Genomic DNA, 12,423 nt, shown 5'->3' with positions numbered 1-12,423 from the left:
ATAAAACTAAAAGGCAACTGACGGAATGGGAGAAGGTATTTGCAAATGACATATCAGATAAAGGGTTAGTATCCAAAATCTATAAAAACCTTATCAAACTCAACACCAAAAAACAAATAATCCAGTGAGGAAATGGGCAGAAGATGTGAACAGACACTTTTCCAAAGAAGACATCCGGATGGCCAACTGACACATGAAAAGATGCTCACCATCACTCGTCATCAGGGAATACAAATCAAAACCATAGTGAGATACCACCTCACACCTGTCAGAATGGCTAACAGCAACAACTCAGGCAACAACAGATGTTGGCGAGGATGAAGAGAGAGAGGATCTCTTTTGCACTGCTGCTGGGAATGCAGACTGGTGCAGCCACTCGAAAACAGTATGGAGGTTCCTCAAAAAATTAAAAACAGAACTTCGCTACGACCCAGCAATTGCACCACTAGGTATTTATCCAAGGCATACAGGTATGATGTTTTGAAGGGGCACATGCACCCCAATGTTTATAGCAGCGCTATCAACGATAGTCAAAGTATGGAAAGAGCCCAAACGTCCATCGATGGATGAATGGATAAAGAAGATGTGGTATATATATACAATGGAGTATCCTATGACCCAGCAATTACACTACCAGGTATTTATTCAAAGGATATAAAAATGCTGAATTGAAAGGGCATATGCCCCCAATGTTTACATATGCATTATCAACAATAGCCCAATTATGGAAAGAGCCCAAATGTCCATCAACTGACAAATGGATAAGGAAGATGTGGTGTGTGTGTATGTGTGTGTGTGTGTGTGTGTGCACACACATACACACACAATGGAATATTACTTGGCAATCAAAAAGAATGAAATCTTGCCACTTGCAACAACGTCGATGAAACTGGAATGTATTATGCTAACCAAAGTAAGTCAGAGAAAGATAAGTATCATATGATTTCACTCATATGTGGAATTTAAGAAACATAATAGACAAACATAGGGGAGGGAAGGGAAAATAAGATAAAAACAGAGAGGCAAGTCATAAGAGACTCTTAAATGCAGAGAGCAATTGAGGGTTGCTAGAGGGGTGTTGGGTGGGGAATGGACTAAATGGGTAATGGGCATTAAGGAGGGCACTTGCTGGGATGAGCACTGGTGTTGTACGTAAGTGATGAATCACCAAATTCTATTCCTAAAACCATTATTACACTATGTGTTAACTAACCTGGATTGAAATAAAATTAAAAAATAAAAATAAAATAAAACTAAGTTTATTTATGTGACAGAGAGAGAGAGAGAGAGAGAGAGCAAGCATGAGCAGAGGAGAAGCAGAGAGATTGGGAGAAAGAGGATCCCAAGCAGGCCCCGTGCGGTCAGCACAGAGCCCAATGCAGGGCTTGAACTCATAAACCATGAGATCATGACCTAAGCTGAAACCAAAAGTCGGTTAAGCATCCAACTCTTGATTTTGGTTCAGATCATGATTTCGAGGTTTGTGGGTTTGAGCCCTACAATGGATTCTGCATTGTCAGTGCAGAGCCTGCTTGAGATTCTCTCTCTCTTTCCCTCTCTGCTCCTCCCCCACTCACATGTGCACATACACTCTCTCTCTCTCTCAAAATCAATAAATAAACTTAAAAAAAAAAAAAAAAAGGAAAGATTTAAAAAATTAAAAAATAGGGGCACCTGGGTGGCTCAGTCGGTTAAGCATACGATTTCAGCTCAGGTCATGATCTCACAATTTGTGGGTTCAAGCCCTGCATCGGGCTCTGTGCTGACAGCTTAGAGCCTGGAGCCTGCTTCAGACTCTGTGTCTCCTTCTCAACCTAATATGAAGCCATGACTCTGAAGTCCTGTATGTTTATCAAAAACAACACGTCTAGGGGTGCCTGGGTGGCTCAGTCGGTTGAGCATCCGACTTCGGCTCAGGTCATGATCTCGCGGTCTGTGAGTTCGAACCCCGCGTCGGGCTCTGTGCTGACAGCTCAGAGCCTGGAACTGCTTCGGATTCTGCGTCTCCCTCTCTCTCTGCCCCTCCCCTGTTCATGCTCTGTCTCTCTCTGTATCAAAAATAAATAAACGTTAAAAAAATTAAAACAACAACAACAACAACACGTCTACGATTAGATAGGGAAGACTTTGACTTAATGGTTCTAGTTGGCAGTAAACCCAATAAAGAACATCCAGGACTATTCACGTGTTTTGACCACATTAATTAATGTAACTAAAAAGACACAGAAAAATGGTGAGGGCAGTATTGCCCTATTGGTCATACAACACCTAGAATACTGAATTCTTAATTAAGATATTGACAAACTAAAACATTAAAAAGAAATGGTACTTTGAAGTTGTGAAGTAATGACGCCTGAGTTAATGAACAGAGGATATTTACCTAAAGAAAAAACTCAGGAGGGCCCTGACAGTTCTCTTCATGAATGCAAAATAGAAAAGGGGGTAAAAGTTGTTCCAGATGCTCCCAGAAGGCAAAATTAGAATCAACAAATAACCTGTAAGTAGATTTATTTCTACACAAACTTAGAAAGAACTTCCTAAAACCTCACTAAAATTAAACAGGCTTGAGAGATTAAGCTTATGGTAGAGGTGTTCAAACAATGGCTATTTGTTAAAGAAGTTACATAAGGAATTCAATTTAGAAAAGTGTTGAATGAAATGAATCCTACAGTCCTTTAAGTGTATAGACTCCTTTGACCTTCACTGATTCAGCATATCCATTTCTCAAAACAAAAAGAACCATGACCTCAACATTTAGTTTAAGTATTTGTTGTTGGTGACTGGTAGTGTTGACTATATGCATATATATATATATATATATATATATATATATATACACACACACACACACACACACACACACACACAATTAACTTTATAACAGCAAATTTTTCCTGACTAATTTCTTACTACAGTGTCACTAAATAACTGTCCTACCATATAAGATATCTGTAACATCAAAACCAGCTTAGGTGAGTCAGGTTTTACTTCATTTAACAAGCAGAATATAAGTCAAACATTTTTTCTAAAGTTCAGATGTATTTCAGGCACTAACAGCACAAGGTTACAGTGGTTTAGGTAGTCAAAGAAAATACTTGCTATTTTTTTAAACTGTCAAGCAAAAGTAAATTTAAGGACAGCAAGCTACTTTGAAAATAAGGTGACTAATGAGAACAACTATCTTAAATTTCAGAACTGAAAGACATACTAGATAACAACCCCCTTCACCGATCTGATTAAGCCATGTCCGAAATAAAACATGCATACCTTGAAGTTCATCTCTATGCTTAACCTTTACTATAATTTCAAACTTTAGCTTTTATTTTTCTAAGATGCCAATGAGCTTCAACAGACAAATTTGTGACTTTCAGAATACTAAAAATAATTCTGAGTGAATCTGAATTTGTATTTCACGAGGTAAATGACATTATCTAATTTCAATTCACTTTATACACCTTGGTTTTGGAGGCATTCACTCTTTAATTCTGTATTAACCTCTATATGTTCATTGTCTTGTTTATCTTTGGTATTCATAAATATCAAGGCTGAGGTGTTCAAAATACCATAAGCTACCTGTAAATCACTTCACAGAACATTAATTAATTTAAGTCAACCATCACTTATCTGAAATCTTTGGAACCAGATGTGATTTGGAATTCAGATTTTTTTTATCATGAAGGGTAATACAGAGCATATACAGCTTATTATGTAATACCTCCAGTGGCACCTGAGGCATCATTCTGTAGTCAAACACACTGATATTTTCATAGCAAAGCATAGGAATGTTCAAATGAAGTGGGATAAATAAGGACTATAAATAGCATTCTGTGAATTAAGGTGAGGTTAAATTGTGAATAACATCCAAAAAAAAACTTTTGAATTTTAGAATTTGAGTTTTAGAATCATGTATAAAAGATTGTGGATGTGTGTTCTAGCCTCAACATGCATGAGTAAAACTGGAAAGTGTTGACATTTTCATACATACATGTTTAATAATCTCAGTCTAATCCTATAGCCTTCTTTCCTCATCTATTATCTCCCCTCAAAATTCCCTTTGCTACCAATATTTGTGAACTGATTAACATTGGCGGAATATCAAAATCCTACTGAATATCCATTACTTAAAAGTATACGGATAAGAATGTTAATTCCACCTGTGAGATGTGTTTATACATAAGACAATAACTATTCTAAGCAAATTAATATGTTATACCTGCATAGTTTACCAAAGTTTATAGAGATGCCCACTCAAATACAATAGAAGATCTAAGAGCCCTATAAAAACCATTAAGACTATCCTGAATCCTAACTCTTAAAATATTTCACAAGTTTTATATAGATGGGAACTAAGAACTGGCCATATCTCAACCCTGTGACAGTCAGACCATACTCAGAAAAAGATTCTTTTTAAAGATACTGTTGAATAATGGAAAGAACAGTGAGTGGCCTTTAAGTCAAAAGATAGGAGTCTGAGTGATAGACTTAGTGAGACCATAGCACGTTATTTGACTTTTGTGAAGTTCAGTTTCCCTCTCTATAAAGCAGAGATAATAAAACTACCTTAAAGAATCATAGTGAGGATTATTAGATATAAAAAACATGAAACACAGAATAAAAATTATTTTTATTCTTTAAGAGAAATGGGGGGAGAGGAGCAGAAAAAGGAAGAAGTTCTCAGGCCTGAGAAATGTGTAAGAGGAAATTAATTTATTCAGATTGCTTTTATGAAGCTTTTGGGTCAGGGCTTTGAAAAGGAAACAAATATTTATTTAAAATATAAATATTTCAAATAATTATAAAAATTAAAATGCTTTAAATTAAAACATTCTGGTACTTTCTTTATATATACACTAACCTAAGAGATGCATACACTCTTCATATATACTCCCAAAACACAAATGAAAAGTGATTTTCTTCTTATTATTGCAGAAAACTTTATAACTTTTTAAAATGAAATCCGCAACTCTTAATGCCTTTACAGTTTCTATAGCTAGGTACAATAAAGGAAGAAAAGTTGAGGGAAAATATTCAATTTGCTGCTGCAATTAAGGAAAAATACTTACTCGATTTTCTGTTGCAGCTGTTCAGAAAGCTTTTTATTTTCTTCCTGGAGAGTATTCTTTTCATTCACTTAAACATAACATGAAAAAGAAGCACACATTATAGCTATATTAACATGTATGTCAGGCTTTTTTAACAGTACCAGTAATTATGGAGAATTAGGATTTCTAATTCCAAGTCATAATGCTAGAGTTAACATTATTGTGCAAGATTATTGTTACTAGGCAGTGATTACTACATCTCATATTGTGCCAGTTCCATGTAACTGATTAACTGATAATTTTATTTTATGCTTGTGGGCAGAAAAGAAAAAGTACTTCATGTACTGGGGAATATAGGTTAATTATTCATACTAAGGTCAAGAGAGCATTCCATCTATTACTCAGTCTTACTAATTTCAAACACCATTTTAGTAAAGGACATTTATCTTGAAATAAATCTGATAACAAAAGTAAACCAACACTGAATAGCAGTGTAATTTTATAGCATAAGCAAATTTTCTTCCTTAGTTAATTATGGTATCAGTAATTTAAATATATCCATTGAAATAGTATTTGTTTCAATCTACCCTGACTAAATTTTCTTGTCCATGTTTATTGAATTTAGAAAGCAGAAATTCAATTTTAGACTATAATTTCTATTGTAGTCAGCACAAAATTTTTTATAAACCCTTGTGTGATGTCACTGCTTAAGCGTGTACTGCACTAGGAGGAATATCTAAAAGATCCCAGTAAATAGAACTAATCTCTACAAAACAAAGCTAATCATATTCCAAAAATTTGGAGATACGAACAGTAATCTAAACATTAAGTGCAGTCCGATGAGAGACCGGATATTACATAAACACGTTCTATACAACTGAAAATTGAGAAGGGCATTACAGAAGTACAGATAAAGCACTAAAAGAAATTCCAAGGAGAAAAAGGTTACTTTGGGCTCTTGAGTAGATGAGGAAGGGATTCATCAAGTAGAGGACAACTGAGCTGGACAGAGTGTTCTATGCAAAGAATTAATGGAACAAAGTTAGACAGAAAGAATGGGTATAATAAACGGTAGGAAACCTTCAAAAACAGGTTAAGAAATCCGAACTTCATTTAATATTTTTTTGAGTTTATTTATTTATTTTGAGAGAGACAGAGACAGTGTGAGTGGGGAGGGGCAGAGAGAGAGGGAGACAGAGAATTCCAAGCAGTCTCTGCACTGTCAGCGCACAGTCTGATGCGGGGCTTGAACTCATAAAACCATGAGATCATGACCTGAGCTGAAACTAAGAGTTGGACACTTAAACAACTGGGTCACCCAGGCGCCCCTGAACTTCATTTTAAAAGATTACCAGGTGTCATTTTTCATACATGAATGATGGGAAGACTGATTTGTCAGTATATACAGCACATACCAAAGCAAGGAAAAAAATGAAGTAAGAAATGAGTATCTGGACTAGAAACAGGAAGTGAGGACAGGTAGAAGAGATTTTACAGAGGCAGAATCAGTAGTTATTTGGCAACTCATCCTCTGTATGGTGAGAGTAGACAAAGATGGCCTTAAATTTCTAATTAAGATGGTTTACTTGACTCTCCCTCTCCAAATCCCAATGAAATGACAAAACAACTCTAAAAATAAGTCAACTCCAATACTGAAAAGCCAGAATGGGTGTCACTAGCAGATCAGAACTTTGAAAAAATTCATGAATGATTTAAAAATAGATAGCCTCAGACTGATGGTGAAATCCAACCAAAGAAAGGGACTTAAAAAAAAAAAAGTGAGCTTTTTCAGTAGAACCTCATGTTTATTCCAGTCTAGGCAGCAAGGCCCAGAAGTTGCTGAATGAGCAAATAAAGAGTAACTGATAGTTGCCCTTAGGCTAAAGGGGGATAGATTTCCACAAGTTTTAACACTGGAGAGTCCATTGTCTCCTAAGACAAGGAGATCAGGGCAATGCTCTCAATTAACTTTTGGTAAGCAGGAGAGAGAAGTACTCCCATACCTAGAAGACCAACTATTCGCATACCCCACAGAAAACCTCTCCAGTCATGTTTCCTTCTCTCCCACCCTCTGCCATTGGAGTAGGGCTCCTGTAAATCAGAATCTGCATTTACTGTTAGCAAAGTAGGGATTCTTCCTCAAGCCAAGGAAATGAGACTGCATTTAACAAAATCACCAATTTAGAGACATCTATAGACAATCAAGAGTAAACAAACACATAAAAAAACTAACACAAAACAAAACAAAAAATCCAAAATTTTAAAAGAATTAAAAACCAGTCATGGGGCACTGGGATGGCTAAGTAGGTTGAGCGTCCAACTTTAGCTAAGATTGTGATCTGATGGTGTGTGAGTTCTAGCCCTGCATCAGGCTTGCTGCTGTCAGTGTGGAACACACTTTGGATCCTCTGTCCCCCACTATCCCCCTTTCTCTTTGCCCCTTTCCTGCTCATGCTCTAAAACAAAACAAAACAAAACAAAACAAAACAAAACAAAACAAAACAAAAAAACAGTAATAAAAATTCTGGATAAGTAATTTTAATATAAGAAACAAAAGATATCTGATAACATCTTCAGATTTCAAAGGGTGATATATAGGTTCATTAAAAACAAGCAACAGGCTGCCATGAAAGAAACAAAGGTCATAAAAGTTAAAAGCAAAATAAATGGGATGAAAGGAGAAAAAATGTGACCGAAGACAGAATTAATATCCATCTAAATGATTCTCCCAGAATTCAGCACAAGAGAATAAAATTACAAAATATTAAGAAAAATTAGGCAGCATGGGAAGACCCCAGCATCTTGCTAATCTGAGTTCCAGAAGAAGAAACAGAATGGAAAGGAACAAACATTAGAAATAAACAAACGAACAAACAAAACAGAAAAAAAAACTTCTTGGGCTAAGTGAACACTTTAGGGTGGGTAAGCGAATTAGATATACTGTTAGTGATCTTATTACAAAAACAAATAGATCGGGGTGCCTGGTTGGCTCAGTCCGTTGAACATCCGACTTCGGCTTCAGGTCATGATCTTGCGGTTTGCGGGTTCAAGTCCCGAGTCGGGCTCTGTGCTGACAGCTCAGAGCCTGGAGCCTGCTTCGAGTTCTGTGTCTCCCTCTCTATCTCTGCCCCTCACCCACTCATGCTCTCTGTCTCTCTCTCAAAAATGAATAAACATTAAAAAAACAAACAACTAGATCCTGCACAAAAACGTAATTTTTATTAAACTGCTGAACTCACAGGAAGAGAAATCCAAGGGACTCCCACATTACCTCCTTAATCATCAACAAAAAAAACAAAACAAAACAAAACTGTGAGCTAAAACACAAGCAGTATAGGTAAGCAGATGTTGGTACCAGCACTGGTAGGTGGACTGAAACTGAGATTTCCAGTTTAAGCCCAAACTCCTTTCCTAGCATGGAGCCAAAGTAACCCTCATTTACTTACCACTACAGTCAGCAGAAAGTAACTCATATGGATTCCCAAGTATTTCAGATAATAGAATTACTTACATAGTAATGAAATGTTAAAAGATTTAAATGGAATGCCTAAAACTAACACACTAGAAGTGATAACAAAAAATGAGTAGGCAGACAAGACTGAAATAATTTGATCATCAATGAGAATAAAAGAATAAACTGAATGACACACACTGAATATATAAAATCCTATGTATTTATTTTACTCAAAAAAAAAAAAAAACCCAAAAAACAAAAAGAAACCCCCCACTCTCATCAAAAATAAAATGAAACATCACACATACATAAACACACACCCTATTTGTCACCATTGCTGGTAACTATTACATAAGATCTTACTCTGAAAACTGGCAATAAAGGGAAAAAATTAAAGGGAAAAAATTAAAGGGAAAAAATTAAACTAATAAAATTAAAATTAAGACCATGCCTTTCTAGTAGGAACTATATTACATTCCAAGCTAATCAGCAGTCCCAACTGATAAGGGTTAAATCTTATTTACAGAAAAATGCCAGCTAATGAATGTAGAAAGAATAACAGAAATGAAAATTTGGCATTTTATAATCTCTAATTAAATAACTAATTCAGGCAAGGCTCACCAATGGATGCTAAAACCATTCAAGAAAGACTGAGGAAGAGTTGTATTTTTGCAAGACTTCATAGTATCAAACATCCACCCCCCTATTCAGATTATTTGGTGGTACAAGGAGAAAATATAACTCTATAATAAAGAAATGTAGTCATCACCTTAACCCAGTGACCAATCTTAGAATCCCTAAGAGTGGAATAACCTGGCAATATCTTACTCCTGATAAGATGCAATAAATATGAAGTAGACAGTTTTAGCTATGAAGTACTGCTGTCAAAAATGCTTAATATAAACCTAATCAAGCCTTCAGATCCAATATCTACTTTATAGGAAATAAAGGAAAAGACAAAATGTTTTAAAAAAATCCAAAAGGTGACAAAATTTTAAGAAAATGACTCTACTTCAAGAAGCTAATGTCATGAAAGAAAAAAATAGGAAAGGGAGCTATTCCAGATTAAATGGAATGTGTATGAGGGTTCTTTAGTATTTTCCCTACCTTTCTGCATTTTTTAAAACATTTCACTTAAAAAAAAAAAAAAAGTGAGGGCGGTGCCTGGGTGGCTCATTGGGTTAGGTGTCCGAGTTTAGCTCAGGTCATGATCTTGCAGTTCGTGAATTTGAGCCCCACATCAGGCTCTGTGCTGACAGCTCAGACCCAGGAGCCTAGTTTGGATTCTGTGACTTCCTCTCTCTCTATCCCTCCCCTGCTCACACTCTGTCTCTGTCTCTCAAAAAATAAATAAATGTTAAAAAAAAAAATTAAAAAAAAAAAAAAAAAAAGAAGGGGTACCTGGCTGGCTCAGTTGGTAGAACATGCAACTCCTGATCTTGTGGTCATGAGTTTGAGCACCACATTGGACACAGAGCCTACTTAAAGAAAAAAAGACAACTAGATAGACTTGAAAAAGAACCATTAAGGATAAAGAAATTGTGGTTTATATACACAATGGAGTACTACGTGGCAATGAGAAAGAATGAAATATGGCTCTTTGTAGCAACATGGATGGAACTGGAGAGTGTTATGCTAAGTGAAATAAGCCATACAGAGAAAGACAGATACCATATGGTTTCACTCTTATGTGGATCCTGAGAAACTTAACAGAAACCCATGGGGGAGGGGAAGAAAAAAAAAAAAGAGGTTAGAGTGGAAGAGAGCCAAAGCATAAGAGACTGTTAAAAACTGAGAACAAACTGAGGGTTGATGGGGGGTGGGAGGGAGGGAAGGGTGGGTGATGGGTATTGAGGAGGGCACCTTTTGGGATGAGCAATGGGTGTTGTATGGAAACCAATTTGACAATAAACTTCATATATTGAAAAAATTTAAAAAAAAAATTAAAAAAAGAAAAAAGAAAAAGAACCATTAAATAGAATTTTTAGGAATGAAAAATTTGGTTATTGAAATAAAACAACTCAACACAAGAGAACTACTGAAGTCCTTAGTATAATGAACAAGAGAGCTGAAGAAATCACTCAGAATGTAGCAGAGAGAAACAAGATGAAAAACAGGAAAGGGATATCAAGCGATACAAAGGACAGAATGATGAGGTCTCATCAGAATACCCAAACAGAGACTGGAGAAGACACAATATTTGAAAAGCTATTTCCAGGTATAATTAAAGATGTGGTTCCAAAAAGGCGCCTGGCTGGCTCATTTGGTAGAACATGCAACTCTTGATCTTGGGTCATGAGTTCGAGCTGCACAATGGATGGTAGAGATTACTTCAAATAAAATCTCAAAAAAAAAAAAAAAAATGTGGTTCCACAGATTTTATAATATATACTAAGCAGAATTTTTTTGAAAAAAAAAAAAAAAAAAAAAACCTGGTTAAAATTATACTAATATTATAGAACACCAAAAAAGAAGGAAAAAAAATCATAGCAGCAGCCAGAGAAAAATGATTGTTACCCTGCAAAATAGGCTTACAAAAGTAAATGTAAAATAAAAACATTTTTGGATAAAAACTGAGAATTTAGAACCAGCCAATACCCTCAAAAGGATGTATCTCAGATAGGATAATAATCCCAGAAGGAAATGGAGGTGCAAAAAGCAATAATAAGCAAAGAAACTGATAAACAGGTAGTTGAGTCTTTTAAAACTCTTAGTAATTTTTAGAAAAGTTTCTAACTGGGGCACCTGGGTGGCTCAGTCAGTTAAGCATCCAGCTTCAGCTCAGGTCATGACCTCACAGTTCATGGGTTCGAGCCCCACGTCGGGCTCTGTGCTGACAGCTCAGAGCCTGCAGCCCGTTTCAGATTCTGTGTCTCCCTCTCTGTCCCTCCCCCACTCATGCTCTGTCTCTCTCAAAAATAAACAAACATTAAAAAAAAAAGTTTCTAACTTATAGGCTAAAAAAAAGGAAATGAATGCTAGGCATAAGCAGCATGTAAGTGGAAAAGGAGGTGAGCAGAGTTAAGGTGTTTTAAGGTCTGTACATTGTTCAGAAGATGGTCAAGACATTAACTTTACATTTTAGGAATGCATGGTAAACTTTCAAGGTTGTGGGTTGCCTGGTTGACTCAGTCAGTAGAGCAAATGTCTTTCTCTTGGGGTTCTAAGCTTGAGCCCCACGCTGGGCACAGACAGCACTTAAAAATAAAATAAATAGAAATAGAAATAAAAAAATAAAAAAGAGAGGAGGGGACAAAACAGGGGAAGAGACACACAGAAAGATAAACCTGGATCTGGAAAAATACATTATCAGATTGTTAATAATAGTTACCCCCAGGAACAGAATAAAACTATGTTCTTTCTCTTTTTGAAACCATGAGGAAATATTCATTTATTCTTGCTTGAGTAACCAGAGGATAGCAATATAATTAATAGAAAGAAAATAGAAGATAGAAAAGAAGATAAATTAATTAGATTTTGTGCTCATTGTGAGCTGTTCATTGTGAGCTGTTTACAGAGAATCAAGGTAAAGGTCACTAAGAGAGTATATGAATAGTTAGAAGTGAATAAGGTTAAGAGATAATGGAAGAGAAGACATTTAAGAGAAGGCTAAAAATGTAAGGAAACCCCACATTAAATGTGTAAGGAGACTAAACTGAAAATGATATATTTGTACTAATATGTCATGAAAACCACAGAAAGTGTACACTTTTGCAGAACACTAAATTGTATTTTTGTATTTGACTTTACTAAATAGCCAAATGACATGAAATAAAGATAAAACTAAAGAAGCAAATGTAGACACAAGCAAAGGAAATTTCTTATCTTATTGTTGGTGAGACTTGAGGGCCAAAGTGCACAGTATTTATACTACTTTTTGTACTCTATTTCTTACTAAAGTAAAGCATGAAATTAAATCTACAGAAA

The 12,423-nt window shown here is 35.7% G+C and overlaps 1 protein-coding gene across 3 annotated transcripts in view; it reads right to left on the bottom strand.

Moving 5' to 3' along the window:
- RBBP8 (RB binding protein 8, endonuclease) overlaps positions 1–12,423 on the bottom strand; it is a 90,629-nt gene that overhangs the window by 40,582 nt on the left and 37,624 nt on the right. For 2 of the 3 annotated variants that reach the window (XM_042910451.1, XM_042910452.1), the window contains exon 6: positions 5,064–5,130. In XM_042910451.1, coding sequence (XP_042766385.1) covers positions 5,064–5,130 — 67 coding nt within the window. Of the gene's footprint in view, positions 1–5,063; positions 5,131–9,897; positions 9,930–12,423 lie in introns of those variants that run through there. The other variant, XM_042910453.1, reaches the window with a different exon arrangement.

Source organism: Panthera leo, chromosome D3 (genome assembly GCF_018350215.1).
Source record: "Panthera leo isolate Ple1 chromosome D3, P.leo_Ple1_pat1.1, whole genome shotgun sequence".
NCBI classification, from domain to species: Eukaryota; Metazoa; Chordata; class Mammalia; order Carnivora; family Felidae; genus Panthera; species Panthera leo.
This window is presented reverse-complemented; position numbering and strand designations above follow the sequence as displayed.